We start from the raw sequence: 17158 nt of genomic DNA, 5'->3' as shown, positions 1-17158 counted from the left end.
TCTGAGGGCAGTTGCTATGTGTTTGTGTTGGTGTTTATGTGGTTTCTTAGTGAAATTATTTCCTGTCCTGAACTCCATATAAAGATTTGCAGACAAATCCAAACACATCACAGACGAGAGGTAATATTGAACAACTTTTCTGAATGTTTGCTGTATACTGAAATCCATCAATAAATGATATGAGAGCATAAACCCAGGTTTCTGGCATCTCATGTGCTTCTTATACAGTACATCCACACCATCCTGACCCCTGAACACTTTTACTTTTGCCCAACTACACACATTCCAAACTAGTTCCTACACCACCAAGTTTGGACCAGAAGTCTTCATTTTTATTAATTATTGAAAATAACATCGTGCGCACAATAAATGTTTTGAATTAAACAATATTTAAAAAAACCTGTTGTTGCTACACTTCCTGACCCATTTCTGCCCCGGTATGATTCAGTCCCTTGGAAGCCAGTTACAAACACTGTATATGGTGTTTGATTAAAACATACAAACATTGCCAATGTCCTCACCTTGTCAGCTTTACCAAAATGCAGAGTTGTAGTGCAGTGTTTATAACTTTGAGTGTAATCACAAATCAAGTGGATAACTGGTGTGGAAATGGAGATCAGGATAAAGCCAACTACCCTTAATGCTTTCCCTGCTGTAATCTCCAGAGGTGGAATATGGCTATTATCTTCATACAAATACTGTAAGAGGAAATTTTCTTATATCATGAGGACCATTCTCCTCAAGCTGAATCTATCATCAAACCTCTACCATTCTTATGCTTGGCTAAATGGCACTGTAGCTTTTTTTTAATTAAAGGTTGCTTCTTCAGACCAGGACATGAGTGAAAAAATAATTCTGTTCAAAAACTAGTTATATTGCTGGTGTTCCTACCATGCTTTGCCACAGGGAACCTTGAGACTCAAAGGGAATTTGTCTGGAACTGGAATATAGTCTGTAGTCTTACCCCCTGCTGCTCCTATTATTGAACTGTGGATGCTAAAGGAGGAGACAGAACTGTTGGTGCTTGCCCTTTTTTGTGTGTAGTGGTCTATTTGTAATGACATGACAAGCCAGTGTTGTCACCAACAGTGAAGGGGTATGTATCTTCTTCCCAGACTTCCCTTATTACGTCATTATTAACCAGTTTAGTTGATCCCTTATGTCTCTGTATTATACTGTACTTTCCTCTTATTTCCTTGGTGTAATTTTTAATAATGGCATTTTCATTGACATTTTATGCGATTATACTTTTATACAAATTTCACTTGGGCAGTTATCTCACCTTGACATTAATTGCTTCATATAAAAAAAACCACACAGCTATGTTGAATGATTCAATATTATCTTATTCATAATTGTTGAGAGAAGTCCTTTAAATCTTAATATGAATGAGAGATCTGAACATTTTAACAAGATACAGAGAAAAAACCCAGTCCGCTAAAAAAAAAAAATGTTTTGTTTCCAAAACGTAGTCGTCATTGCTTAAACCTTTACAAAGCAAATTTAAAGTTCAGATAACGTACCCATGAAAAGCACAGGGTTTGCTGGTTCAATACTGGAACACAAGTGCATGTAGGTGTATAGATGTATATTGACAAACTTAACTTTGTGTTGTAAGAAATCTCAAACCAGATGCATCTTTACTAGCAAACAGTTTAAATAATGTTGAACCCTATTTAAAATCTCTCTATCCGCTATCCCTCTAGGTAGTTTTAGAAAGTGAATTTACTTAAATCAGTTTTTTATACACCAGCTTATATCTAACTTAATTTAATTCTAGCAGCTCCAGAGGCTACTAATGGTAGTAGTGGTAGTTTTAATCTATCACTGTCAACAGAAACTGCGTATCATGTTTTGCTAATGCAGATGTCAGGCAGAAAGATGTAAATATTTTTTTTGACATGCATTCAGTAAGACTATTAGCTAAAATGAAATCACAACACAACATCAACACAAAATGACCATACATTAAGTATTATCAAGGAAATATGACGTTCTTGTAGTATTATTCCTGTAAACTGATTGAATACTCTTGGATCTAAGTGGTAATGATGTTATTGTGAAACCAAATCTGTTTTTTGTTTTTGGCATGGTCAGGGGGAGGCCACCAGACCACAAAAATGATGTGTACCATAAAAAACCTATGTCATTAACTTAATGGACTAAAAAGGTTTTACAACACAAGTTCTACTCAAGTCTATAAAAAGAGTTGGTTAAAGTGTTGAATAAATAAAACTGACCGGCAACTGACTTGGAAGTTGACAGCCAGTGAGACCTGTTATATGTGCACCAGACCACATATCTGTTTGTTATAGACCTCAGGACTCATTTGTCTGTTCTGTGACAGTCCTTATAAACCTTACATCATTTATGAGAAATGTCTTATAAAGAATTTTTGAAAATCATTTTTCAGCTGTAGTTAATGTATGTCACATGTGTGGGTTCTTGTAGCAAATCCTGTGCTTTTTTTCAAGTATTTCACCATCAATTCTGTTCCAGTATAAAACATGGTTCATCTTTTGTAGAAGTTATTGCTGATGGAGGTGTAAAACCTCCAAACTCATTGAATCAGCCCCCTCTATCTCTGCGTCTCTTTTCTATTTCTCTCCCCCTCTCTCTCTCTCTTTTTTTGCCGTCCTCCACTCTCCCCGTCCAATCCTGGAGTCTGCAGTGTCATCTGTCTCACTAAAATCTCTGAAAGCATGGTAACATTTTTGCTTTTTTTTTTTTTTTTTTACCACTCTTGGTTTTTGCCCACCACTCAGTTCTTTTCTCCCACCTCAATTCTTTCCTGTATGTCCCATGATCCCTGTACCTGGACTCAGCTGTAATTGCTTATCTAGGGAGAAATAAAAGCCAGGTAAATGGTTATGTGTGTGTGAGTGGGTGTGTGTGTGTGTGTGTGTGTATCTGGGGTAAAAAGATTAGCTGTATGCTGGTGTCTGTGCAGCTCACAGACCTTTGTGTACCTCCAAATGTGTGTGTGCGCGTGTGACAAATGCAAATAGTTCTACAGATGGCCCATAAAAGCAGCAGCTTGTAATGAAGCAACTGAGACCGAAATCATGGTTATGGTAAACTGGGGAGAGACAGTGATTGGGAAAGAGAGGCAGAGATGTATAGATAGAGAGATGTAGAGAGAATAGAGAGGAGAAAGAATTGAGGGTAAGAAAGAATAAATAAGAGGGCGGGCAGCAATAAACCATGAAAAAACTGTGGTGTAGCGACTGGCTACTGAATAAAGACGTGTAATGAAACTATGACAATAAACCAGGCAGAGAAAGAAAGGAAGAATGAAAGGATGCATGGGGAAGGTGTGGTACTGTATACATGATGGAGAGAGAAATGGAGATGCAAGGAGCTGGCATGCCATCAAAGTTTTTAGTTGAGCAGGAAGGAGTAGAGGGACAAGAGGGGAGGGGATGGGTGGAGTGTGACAGGAGGAGACATTGAGGGACGAGGGTGGAGAGACTAGAAAACAGGGAATATGGGAATTACAGATAAAAAGAAATGGGTAAAGAAGCAGAAACAGGCAAATAAAATGAGCAAGAAAAAAATAAGTGTTAAACAAACAAAGCAGAAAAAAATATAGGCAATAGAAATTCTTAAAAATGGTGGAGATATTAATTTTAAAACCAAGTCTTGTTGTACACATTTCCAATAACATCCTCTACCACCAACAGGCTGATGGTACGGTATGTGTGTGTATTTATCTCTATGTGTGTGTGCTGGTGAGGGTAAATGTGTGTCTGATAGGACACTGAACAGCAAACATCCTGACACTGAGTGGGACCACACTGACACTGAAATCAATAGGCCAAAAGGTCGCAACACTAGGCCAACCTGACAACCAATTACAATACAGCACAGGGAGCACAGGTGAAGGATGACCCTGATTGTGTGTGTGTGCATGAGCATGTTTGCTATTGTTGAAGTGTGTCTTGTCAGTTTGCATTTCTCTAACCTCTAACCCCCCCAACCTCCTTAAGAGTTTGGGGGTCCTATCAGGGTCTTAAGTGGAACAACGTCCCTCTCTCCTATATGTGCCCTGCTCTGTGAGCACCAGGATTAAAGAAACCCTTTAAAGAAATCCTTAAACAAGAACTTTATGTCAACTAATTAAAGCACATGAGTGCATGCATGTTGTTTTTATTTTTCTGCAAGGAAAACTAATTTAGATGCCAAGTTATTTTTGTTATTAAGCTCCTTTCTGGTCTAGTTATATCTATTTTTAAATGATCCACAGGCTTTGGTCTAGCGGACCTCATCACATTCAAGATGGGTTCTGATAATAAAAAGGTAGCAAGTTTCGTTTAAAGGAAACTTAAAGACTGTTTGTGAGTGTCCACTGAGAAATGCTAAATGTCCATTAAGTCCTTCAAGTGATTACCAGCACTGTGGCTGTGGTGGAGATCCAGAGACAAAGTGTGTAGAGCGAGGGAGGGCAGTGTAATTGAAAAGGTATGACAGCCAACCGATCTAAGAATCACTTAGTTGGGTCATTTGCTGACATAAAATCTCCTCTTTCCATTGTCTGCTTTGTGAATGATACTGTAATTATGCTGTTACTGTGGAGATTTCCCTATTTCCCTCCAGCTTCAGATGATTGTGTGTAATTCCAAAGTTTAAGGAGTGAAGTGCTGTAGGATTTTCAGAGTTTTTGGAGGCATTTTAAGAAAAAGTGTAGCTGTATCCTCATCTCTAATTTTGTGTTATAGTGGGTATAACCTTCCTGTATACCACTGTTGATGTCTACTTTCTCTCCTCTAACTTTATCATTTTCTCTTTCTTTTGCACCATCTGTCTGAGTAGTTTCATGGTTCTATCTGTCATGGCATCTTTTGGCTACCATTTTCTGTACCTCCCCCTCTTTCTGTCCTTCTGTGCTCTTGCCTCCCCCTAACCCCTATCTGTCTGAACAGTTTCACAGTTGTATCAATCAAGTTCAAACAATAAGACCAGAGTTGGTCCCTGTTCTCCCATCTACTTTCTAGTTTATGGCTTGTAATACCCCATTCTCCCCTTCTCTCTCTCTATCTCTGCTGTGTGTGTTTGTGTGAATGGGGGTTTATATATTGTATATACATATGTCTTAGGCATATAACTGTAAAGGTAACTAGTAGGAATAATGTCATTAACTATAAAACTTTTCATATTGCCTCCTATTGTCTTTTTATAACCATCATGCTTGGTAATATTTGTTATAAAGAACTATAGCTATAAGATCCTGGCTCTGTGTGTGCTTGTGGTAACATTTAGAACAGCTTGTGACAGCATGTAGGTATTTAAATTGAATCACCAGTGTGAGTGTAGAACTAACAATGAAACTGTGTTTTTAATGGTAGACACACTATGTGGAGTGGGGCTGTAAGTGCACCAGAGTAGTCTCTGGATGGGATGCATTACTGAACAAAAGCTGAGTGTATTACAGTAGTTGAATGACAGCTGAGTTAGAGAAATGCATGGTTAAATATTTTAGTGCAGTTATTTCTAAGCAGAAATTGAAGAAGCCTAAATACCTCCGCCTTTCTCTCTCTTCCTTTGCAGAACTTCACAGTACATCTTGTGGAAACCCTGGTGTCCCACCCAAAGCAGTACTAAGTGGCGGGAGCCGCTTTGGAGTTGGAGACCGAGTACAGTACAGCTGTGTTCCTGGTTATGTCTTGGACGGCCACGCCACACTGACATGCATCACCAATGCAGGAAACACTGCTGTCTGGGACTTTCCCGCTCCAATTTGTCGAGGTATGGACATGCCACTTTGTATGCGTTTGTGCATGACAACATATGAAGAGTTTTATTCTAAAATGATAATTCTCTGAGAAAGTGCCATCCACTCATTGAAACGAAATGTGTCAAAATGAAAGCGGATATTAGAAAACCTTTATTTTTGTAACAGTAGACTCCATATTTTTTTGAAATAGAAATAAAACTTTTATAAAACTAAACCTATTGAATTTTGGAAGAAAACCCTTCATATAATGTGTGTATATATGTATTTCTGTGCAAGAGACAGAAAGACAGACAGACTGTGCATGCATTTGTGTGTGTGTGTGTGTGTATGTGTGTGTGTGTGTGTGTATGTGTATGTGTATGTGAAAGACAAGGCAGGCAATCCAAAGACGTGTGCATGTGTGTTTACGTTTACTTGTAGGCCTATCTCTGTCCGTGTCAAAACCAGTTTGATTTTTTATGTTGGGGAAGGAAGCCAGGGATTTCAATATGTCAATCAGTACCGTCAAAGTAAGAGTATGCGTTTCTATTTATCTTAAAAATCAAAGGCATGTTTGACAGATAGCCAAATGTGCAGAGTGCACTGTATGCTATAGTATAATTTTGGATTCTGGTGTAGGTGTAAATGATGTGTGTACATAGTGGTGTGTACTATGTTAAAGATCTTTCATTACATGCAGTTGACTCAGTAGACATTGACTATATGGTTTAGGGCGCTGCAAATGTAGTGGCTTGTACTACATGTGTGCATGTAGAGCACATGCATATGTTTGTGTTAATGGCAGCTTGTGTTATTTACCCTAGACTCCTTGATTTAATGATGACACAGTTGACTCAACATAGTTTCTCCATTTCAATGAAAACTGATCATTACCACTTTCACTTGTCTTGACTAAAACTAGATTAAAATGTTCACATTTTTGCCATCTAATCTTATAGTGTCTAAAAAAAAGAGTAAAATCTTTATGGTTTTATTTGACTAAGACAAGACAAAAAATAATACATACTGATATATGTGCACCGTCAGTATACTGGTGCACCAGTATATTAATAAAGTATATTTAAAAGTTTACGCCGCTCCTGCTGAGATTTTCACTCTCAACCTGCAGATTTATGCAGCACTCAGCCACTAAAAACTCATTGTGTTTCTCTTCCAAGCCATATGGTTCAGTCTCGGCGACTCTCTTTGGTTTACAAACTTTGCTTTTGCTCATAAGTCAAAGTAAATGAGTGACTGTTAAAAAGCCAAACATTTAGCAAGCCACAGAGATACAAATATGTTCTGGAGTAGCTGGGGGGACAAGGCAGGACATAAAGGCAATGACATACTGGACTGTGATATAATGCCTGTGTCTTGATGAGTGAGTAGACAAATGACTAACCTTTATTAAAGCCATAAAATTCTGACATGCTAATTGGTCACTTGTCATTGTATTTTATGTGTCTCACTTTGTGGCTATCTTAATTAGATGTTTACCGAGAGGGATGGGCCATCCCAGTCACATGACCCAGCTGATGGCTCGAAAATGAAATGACATTCATGACAACATGAATGGAAGTAGGTAATGAGCACTCTGTGGGGGCTGTGCTAATTGAGAAGGGGCTCATTGGCAGTTTAACGTACACTTCATATACTTTAATGTACATACAATAAATATCAGTATTTGTCATTGATAGATGAATGCATGGGATGTAAATTTTCTGTCAACATACAGACAGGAACAAAATCCACTGGACTTAATTTTTCCATTCATCAAAGCCACTTAATAAGGGACTCTATACCTGCCTTTATGTTTCTCCAGTGACTCACATATGACTGCCAAATGACACCCCTGAACTGCACTAGCCAAGGCAAAGATAGTGATTTGGTTAAGTAATTGAACTGCGCTATGCCACCTGAATGTGTTCCAGTTGTAGATCTGATAACCAACACAGTCAGTCATCTTTGTGCAGGTGAAGGCACTTAAACCTCTCAGTTTGATCACCATGCTCCTGGAAGAGAGGGGGCAGATTCACAGTATTGAACTTAGAGGACTATCAGTTCATGGCGTGTGCACTCCTTAGTGATGCTAGCACAAGTGATAAACAGAAGAGATACCACCAACTGCTACAAAGAAAGGCAGTTAATTGCTTACAATCAGTGAAAACACAGAAGGTGTATATAACCATATTATCAACTTCAGGGGAACTGCTGTAGCTGTTGTATTAACACTAACTCTCAGTAGCAGTGATTTTTGGGGGACTATATTCAAGGACGCACACTGAGAGCATTCATGCCAATATTCATGTGTGATAACCGTGGAAAGGATACAGTAGCAACAGCAGGAGCCCAACCTGATCAAGCAAACAGCAGAATCCAGGCTCGATAATTGGATCTTTGCTTGAACAATACATAACAGTAGACTGGGTTGGATACATACTATAGGTTAGTATGCTAGTTCAGATATATGAATGGATGCCACAGGGTAGGAACACAGAGATTAAGGATGTCACAGATTAATTGCGTGAAATTCATGGCAATTTCATTAAGATGCAGAACAACACCCTGGGATCTCCGATTGTGCAGTTTCCCTGAAATCAACTGGTATATCCAAACTAATGTGTTTATTAAAGCTCACCTACATATTGTAGGTTTTCCTCTTTTTATCTATAGCCATACATCCAAACACAAATGAGGACAAATCTAGACTGAACGCTTTGAAAGATCCAACAAAATCAGATCAGCAGGCATCTGTTGTTACTTTTATGAAAAAAGTTCTGCAACAACAACCAGGCCAGTAAATTTAGGGCTATTTTCCCAATTGGTATGTAGCCAGATTTTAAGAACTTGTACTTAAGTCCTTTTTTTTATTTGCCAAACACAGATTCACAATGTTTTTTGAAGCTGTGGCAAAACCTGGTTCATCATATTAACATTGTCTCTGCAATTAAGTGTAGCAGGCAGTTTACAGATTTAGAAACCGATAAAGCGAAGGAAGGGAAACCTTTTTAGCTAAGACATCTTTAGATGTGCTGCTCTAAAACATGTCAGTTTACTAGTGTGGAGAGGAGTCATTACCACAAGAACAAGGTCTGTGTTTAACATCTAACCTCAGTATTTAACTTATTCACACCTTTGTTCATTTAGTAATTACTTTCGTAAGGCAGCTGTATAACCATAGATGACACTTTGGTTGGGATCATGTCCCTGCTCAGTAGAGCTGATAATGCACCTTGAAATGTCTTTAGCTACAAGTCCAGTAGATTATGTATCATATTCTGATGGATGTTAGACTTGTACCAATACAATTCACCAATTATAGTACATAATTCTTATCTCTTTATTTTACAGTGAGTTGGGCACCCACAGAAATGACTGTTTGTATTTCAGACATTATAAAAGGGAGTAAAAACACAAAATAGACATGTCAACTTTCCACTCTAAATGTAATAATACTAGACGGGACCCTACAAGCATGTGTAACGCTTGTGCAGTTTTCCCAATTAGCCTTCCCTTTTTCTGCACAACAGTGCCAACCAAAATCAATTCATCCAATGATGTGTTGAATTGTTGCACAGCATACCTCACTGTGCACTGAACTGTAATTTGGGTCTAGGGAAAGAAGAGGGGGAGGAAAGGAGGGAAGTGAGGGAAATGGCAACTTGTCAGTGCTGGATTAGCAATGTCCCTGTCACTCTGTCAGTAAGGCTAAGAGGAGCTAAGCTACTAATACGTCCACACCAACTGAGAAACACAACTATTCACTCCTTCCCCCAGCATAGACTCACAAGGCAAAAAAGCATAGACCCACACAAAAATACACATGCACACAGAATTATATACTGAAGTGTTTCTGCTTGTGCGTGTTTGTGTGTGTGTGTGTGTGGAGGGACACCTAGAGGCATTCATACCAGCCGTAATAGCTTTCTATCAATTATTCAATCATGCAGTCAAACGAATTGAAATGCAGTGCTTTTAGCATTATCACTGGAAATTTGATCTCTCTCTCGCTCTCTCTCTCCCCCCTCCCTCTCTCTTACTGTGTGTGTGTGTGTGTGTGTGTGTGTGTGTGTGTGTAATTGCATCCCTTTATCATTAATACTACATAAATGTAAATGTGATCACCTATCTAGAGGTGCTTAAATGATCATGAGATAATTGTGAATAGAATAAATAAACAGCAGAATATTCACTCAAAGTACCAAAGAAAATATTAAATCATTCAAAATTCATCCACATTCATTTCTCATCCTCACAGGCAAAACATATAGGTGAAATCAATAGCCCACATTTTGTTCCAACATTGAGCAATAGAATATACAGTAAAAGCAAACTATGGTTAGTGGGTGTTGATGCTAAGAATATGCTTGTTTACTTTAGTGCTTTTTCTCTGTGCAAACTTAAAACTGTCTCTAAGTTAGTGTGCTACAGACACTGTGGCCCATGGAAACAGGGAATTTTAATTACTCTTAAAAGTAATTATGATTGCTGTGGTTTGATAATTCCTTGCATTTCACTGGGACACATTGTGGCCCTGAGTGCAGGGACAAACTACAAACTAGTACACCATACAACATAATGTAACCTGAAATAACAATAAAACTATACTTCTATATATTACCATGAAGATGTATCATTACCCCTTTGATGTTATCTTGAAAATGCTTGTTGCATGATGCTGGATCTAATGCCATGCCAGTCCCGTGTTGATGCCTGTAGTGTTTGAGAGAGACATTATTTTGGGATACAGTGTGCTTGACTACACTTTGAGAAGTGGTGGTTCATTACAGTGACCCCAGTCCTCAATCTAATACAGTCTGTATCGTATTATACATTATGTTTTACACTAAATGTGTTCTCCTGTTCTTGGATGGTGTTCTAATTATGTTTCTGTGCCAACTCGATATAATTTGTGACAAACGGATATTTAATAATGAAATGTGGTACCTTGAGCATTGAACAGCAGGTGGTTTAACATTTAAAACATTAAACAGGCTTAGTGAACTGTAATAATTGGGCCAATAATAATAGATTCTGTATTTGGCACAGACTTAGAGGTTACATTTATTTATACAGCACCTTTCAAATGGTGTCAGTATTAGATAAAATTATGGACCACTGCTGGAGGAGTGTTGATTGACTTGTTTATTACATATCATTATTAGAGTTAAATATCATCTTTGTATTGAGTCTACAATTACGTCCACCTAAAAATGTTGCTTTCTTTTGATATTTCCTACTTCAGTCTTAAATATACAATAAAATACCTGATACCGACGAAGCTGTTCCTGTTGGGAAAAGACATACACAAGCTGTCCGACAAGTTTAGGTTTTTATTTAGTATTCCTCATCACCGGGCGAGTTGAACCTTTGTTCACGTGGGCTTACTGATGTGTTGAGTCACTCTAAATAATTTTTGAGGTATATAAATAAACTTCACTTGAGATGTGTCACTGTAGCAACAGCAGAACCAGTCTAGCAAACACCTTTTGAAATTGTGCTGCTGCAGCACACTTTTATTGTACCCAACCATAGTGCACAGCTACAGTATGTCACACTAATGCAGGAGCAAAAGTATATAAAATAATGTTAATCTGTGTGTGTGTGTCAGTATGTGTCCTTGCACTATGCTGATGCAGAATTATTTACAGGACTGCAATATCCTTCAGCGTTCAAGGCATCCATATTCACAGAAATACACACACAAACACATGAATACAACTGGCCCAGAGAAAATTTCATCCTGATCTCACAGATAGAGAATAGATTTTAAATGTTCATGGTTTGGGTGAATGTGTGTACATGACTCTGTGTAGTAAGGGTGGAATGAGTGAAAGACAGCAAGACAGATTATGTGAGGCATCCCTGAATATTGTGTGCATATCTCTGGTGCAAAGAAAAGAGTTCATGCTGAAAATGTGGGATTTAAGAGAAGCTGTGGCTTCATGTTAGTGTATTGCTGTGTATATTAAGATGTTGTGAATAACTATGAGTATACTGTTGAGACAAATTGATATTGCAATAAGAAAATTTGGGGGCCAGAGAGAGAGCAATGTGGGACACAAAAGGCAACAAGAGTAGGAGTTCCAGAGAGGGGGAAGATTCTGAAGTCGAGGTTACTGTTAGAATTGAAAAAGTAATAATGTGTTTTGACAAAACTCGAAATTAAAGTGACTGAGGAAAGGAAATGAAATGAGCGTGCGTGGCTGTTTGTTTGTGTGCCAGCGTGTGTGTAGTCAGCATAATAGGATTGAGTCCATTGCTGTTACTTGGGTGCATGTTTTTGTGTGTTCGCAGGGATATGTGAATATTATTGGTAGAGCTAGTACTAATTCTGCTGCAGTGTGATCAGGCAACACTTGGATTCCTCCTCTTGTGAGCAGTAACACTGCAGTGATACTTTGTCACAAACAAAAGTCCTGCTGTGAATTTAGTATTGGCAGACCATTATGGTCTGTTCAGACAAAAAGCGAAGCTAATTCTAGAAATATTAGTGACTGCATCTGTGATTCTGCAAGAAAATGTCTTTCATCCTAAAAACACAGGACTTCACTTCATGAAGACACAAAAACAGGGAGGTACGAGAGAAACTGGAGAAAAATTAAATTTCAAGTAGGTTTTGAGATCAGTCCCACTCTGCACGTGCACACACACGGGGACACTAACCATATACAGTGTTGTGTGAGTTGTCAGTCAGCTACACACCAATGTACTCCAAGTACTTTTACTTCATTGGCTGTTTACTGTGTACTGAATAAATCAGACTCAAAATCATTGTATCTGTCAAAGTCGCACGAATAAAGCAAATCTTAAATTCACTAGTCCGACCTAGTTCGTTGAAATACATTCTACAGATTGTTGTTGATTGGACTCCTCTACTGGTGTACTTTGAAAACCTGATTTAAAAAAAAAAGTTCTTGAAAGTCACTGCCATATAAGAGTGAAATACATTTGACTTATTATGAAAGTTCCCTTGTGAGCTGCAGTACCCATCACTATCAACAAGAACATCAGTGTCTTGCCTGTTTGCAGGCAGGATTAATTATTTTTCTGCTTCAGTATTTTAGCCTTGAGTTAAAGCCATGTATAATCTGACATACCGAGACTCCTAGAAAACATGAGTGCAGGGACGTCCAACAGTAAGGAAAGAAATAAAAATGCCAATCTGTTCATTTGAGCAAGGACAACATGAATATAGAAATAATAAAAGAAAGTTATCTGAATTTTATGAAGATATGAATTTTTAGATTTCATAACGTGTAGTCATTCTCTCATTCAAACATGGTCATTCTGCACTAAAACAAAACATTATTTTGCTGTAATTGCATTGTGTTTGGTTCATATTAGAAGATGTAAAGAAAAAACTAAGGAGATATAAGAAGATGGAAACTCTTTGTGTTTTTCTTAGACATTTGTAGTGGCCAATGTGTGTAATTTTATAATGGCATAATGGACAGGATGACCGTTTTTGTGCGTAATTGGCTTTTTCCAGAGGCATAAATAATTTAATTAATTTAATTATTCTTCATTATTATTTCATCAATGTTTCCTTGTAGATGCAAAAGAAGAGGTTAATGTTATTGTGCTTACAGTATGATTGTAAGATAGAGATAAAACATTGGGACATTTCTGCTTGCAGTACTGAAATAACTTTCCAGACCTCAGACTGGCCCTTGCACGCAGAGTTGGGAAAGAGAATCAGATTGGAGACTGCAGATTTTGCTACATCACAGTTTTTACTTTTTTGCTTGCTTTCATTTGAAAACATGCACAAAAAAAACCTAACCAGGTGTTAAGCAGCCAATGTTAGATTATACTATTTACATGATTTCCTCAGCATAAGATTATTGAGGTTGTTTCCTCCTTTTCAGTAATGTTTTGCCAGAGTCAGTACTTTAGACTCTGCTGAAGTTGGTTGTTTGACTTACACACAAACTTTTTCTGACTTCCATGATTTCCTTTACATTTGTGTGTGTATATGTGTGACAGAGTGTGAGCAACAGCGTACATGATTGCGACATTGTGTGTATATATGTGTGTGTGTGTGTGTGTGTGCGTGTGTGTGTGTGTGTGTGTGTGTGTGTGTGTTTTTCTTCCCCCAAAACTGACTAGAAATGTTGCTAGGTGAAATGGTGAATTCATTGCAGAGGTAATATCATCATCATCATCATCATCATCATCATTAGTTTCCAGGTAGCATCTTTGAAAATTCAAATTCAGTCTTTTGTGTTCTTTTTACGAAGGAAATAAGTTCTTGTCACCCAGTGGGCAACACGCAACAAAATTACAGTTTTAAAAACTGTATTATTCGTCTAATAAGGTTATAATGCTTTGTTCAAAAGTTGGTTAAAAGTGCAGTAATCTATATACTGATTAAGTAAGTAAGCTAATCATTGTGGAATATATATGTTCCAGAAAACACACAAAAGCACAGCAATTAAGGCAATGGACAGTTTAGCATATTCTACCCTCTTTGGGCTGTTTTTTCTCAGTTTACCTTGTCTAACAATGCCAAATTGACGTACTGTATCTTTGTGTGTGTGCGTGCGTGTGCGTGTGCGTGCGTGCGTGCGTGCATGTGTGTGTATTTGTGTGTGTGTGGTAGTTCTACTACGTTTTGACAGTTTACAAAAGTAGGTTCCTCCAACCTGAGAGAGACACACTCAGGTGGGGCACATACTACGCATACTCCCCATTGCATTGCATGATATTCAAACTGAGGACACATATTGATTCAGACCACAGACTGTCTATAAAGATGGACGATGTGACAGCTCCACAGGAGTGAAGCCACCCCAAGTCAATCGCCCAGTGGTGGCTCGTTGGAGTATAAGTCGTAAATCTTGAAAGCAATGTATTTCAGATGATTGACAGCTTTGAATGGCACAGCTCCACCTCTAGTCACCACTGTGCAGAATGTGGTAGAAAGCGGCAATGTATTGTCTTTTTTTACATACAGTCTATGATTCAGACATGCTACTTAGACACTTATATTCTTATGTTTATATGTCTATATTTGTGTGAATGTGCCTGTGTACATATATACACTGTGTGTTTGCTTGCATTTCTTAGTGAGGAGTATCAAAATGTTCAAAGACCCCTAAAATTCTGAATGTCAGAATCATTCCAATAAAAAAATTTCTGAAATTTTAAAGAAAACATTTGTTCTATATTAGCAGTCAGACGAATATTTTCAAATAGTAGGAATACAGTATATGATGGGAAAAGCTGCAGTGAATGTGAGAACCTGTCTCAATATGTCTAGTGGTTGTGTGTTGTATGTCTATACTGTATAAAGATCAGTTGTTAGTCATCTTGTCAAATGGCTAGCTGTTTGAGACTGTTGACACCAGTACTAATGAAATTGCTTTAGGAGTCAGCTCCTCATTTCTGTCAATTCAGCTAATTATTTCAAGGCATGCCCATTTATATGTACATGTCAGAAATAAATTACTTTCTTGTGAGCTGCATGTCATGTAAGAGATGCTTTCAAACACCATTTCTGAGTCGGTCTGTGCTTTCATATAAATCCCACAGATCTTGAAGAAATTAATTCACATTCTTTATATATATTCCTGAAACAGATGATATGGACAACAAAGCAGCATATGTGCAAAGCTGTAAGATCATCAGTCTCCACTTTAGATGATATTCAGACATAACATAAGTTTAACAAAATACATCTGAGCATCTTGATACTGTGATGGATTACACATCAAGCAAGTTCCAGGTTTCTATAAGGTGTGATTCATATATAGAGTACTGCAAACTGAAAAGAATATCTATCTTAGAGGTGGGTAAAACACATGTGAGGACAGTAGAAGCAGTAGAATCTTAGTTGTTTATATTAATTTTACTTTTTTTTGACAGAATCTGAGTTTTTCTATAAAACATAAGCATATGTACAACTCACAGAAAAGCACTGAATACATTTGCTTTTACTTTAAAATGCTGATTTTTTTTTTTTTTTTTTTCAACACCCTGGCACTTTTAAGTTCCCTGATGACAGCAACCAGTCTAATTACTCCTACCTAAGATAAAACAAACCAAAAAAGGCTTGGCTCATGATATTTATATGATTGGAGCAAGTTTGTTTTTCTCCTCGCTCTCTCCCTCTACCTTCTCTCTGTCTGTCCCCCTTTTCTCTCACACACATACACACCTCTTCCAGCTTCTCCATGGTCTCATTATTATCTTGCTAATGGTTCCCTGTGGATGTAAAGCTCTGCTGATCCAAGCAGCTGGAGACATACACACTGACACAAGCATATACACATACACTTGCACACGCACAAACCCAGACACTGTATACTGTACATGCCCAGGTAGAGAGGAAGGTAATCCGGGACCATATGTTCCCACCAGAGCAAGAAATTTGACACATTTAATAATTTAATACCCTACCCTACCTTTTGACACACACACACACACACACACACACACACACACACACGCTCAGACTCACACTCACACCATACTGCTAATCCCTCTCTTTGAAAGTCAGTATGGGGATTTAATTCTGTAATACATCCTTGTGTTTTGATATCTTAGAGTGCAATTACTGAAACACCAAATTTCAGATACTAAATTATCCAAATTCTGTAGGCATGTTTTACCTGGAAAACTAAGGTGATCAGTGTGCCATCATGAACTGGGCATAGTTTGTACTTTGTTTTGGCTGATATAGTTGAAATTTTGTTTATTTTAATAAAGATAAATAGTAGTGTAGCATTGTTTTTGTTCTCAATCTGTGTTGTTTGAAGTCTGCTTCTTTTATATTGCTGCCAGTAATTAATTTAGCTTTAGTTGTTTTTGTTATAAGTTTTACATGTAACATAAATGTTAAAGATCAATGTAGAAATATAAAGAGCCTTGCCAGGTTAATGAAAGTTAACAAATTTTAAGGTTTGTTTTATTTATAAAATTATAACATAACAGTGGAGTTTTTATATGATATATTCAAAACGCTGTGTTCACTGTAATGACTCTCTCTCTCTCTGCACCTCCCTGCCTCATTCTCTCTCAGATCAATGTACCAGTCTTGTAGTGACACTTAAAGTACTCTTATCTCTTCTCTGCAGACTTGCTCAATTCTTGCTACCACTCTCCTCTCCTCCTTTCCACTCCCCTCTTCTCCCTTCCCCCATACTGTCCTCACTTCTTCCTTGCTCTGCACATATTCAATCTCTCCCCTCCCCTCCTCTGATTACATTGATGCTGTTGATGAGTGCTGTCTAACCTGTGGTTAACAGTGACATATGAGGTTGCTGTTGCAGCTCATCCACAAGTACTCTGCACAGCTAAGATTTTCACAAATAAGACTGCGCTCTTTCCCTTTCTTTCTGCCCCCTTCTCTCTCTCTCTTTTATGTTTCATCTATTTCTCCTATCCACACTTTCTAGGCACACATGGATGGGGGCACTTGTTTTGTGCTAATTCCCTCTA

General features: G+C 37.9%; 1 protein-coding gene across 1 annotated transcript in view; it reads left to right on the top strand.

Annotated features, from left to right (window-relative positions):
* LOC113126194 (CUB and sushi domain-containing protein 3-like) overlaps positions 1-17158 on the top strand; it is a 274111-nt gene that overhangs the window by 99895 nt on the left and 157058 nt on the right. The window contains exon 4 of the mRNA XM_026300093.1: positions 5548-5745. Coding sequence (XP_026155878.1) covers positions 5548-5745 — 198 coding nt within the window. The remainder of the gene's footprint in view (positions 1-5547; positions 5746-17158) is intronic.

The sequence above is a fragment of the Mastacembelus armatus genome, chromosome 11, assembly GCF_900324485.2.
Source record: "Mastacembelus armatus chromosome 11, fMasArm1.2, whole genome shotgun sequence".
In the NCBI taxonomy this organism is placed as follows: domain Eukaryota; kingdom Metazoa; phylum Chordata; class Actinopteri; order Synbranchiformes; family Mastacembelidae; genus Mastacembelus; species Mastacembelus armatus.
The sequence above is the reverse complement of the archived record's forward strand: the minus strand, read 5'-3'. Positions and strand labels throughout refer to the sequence as shown.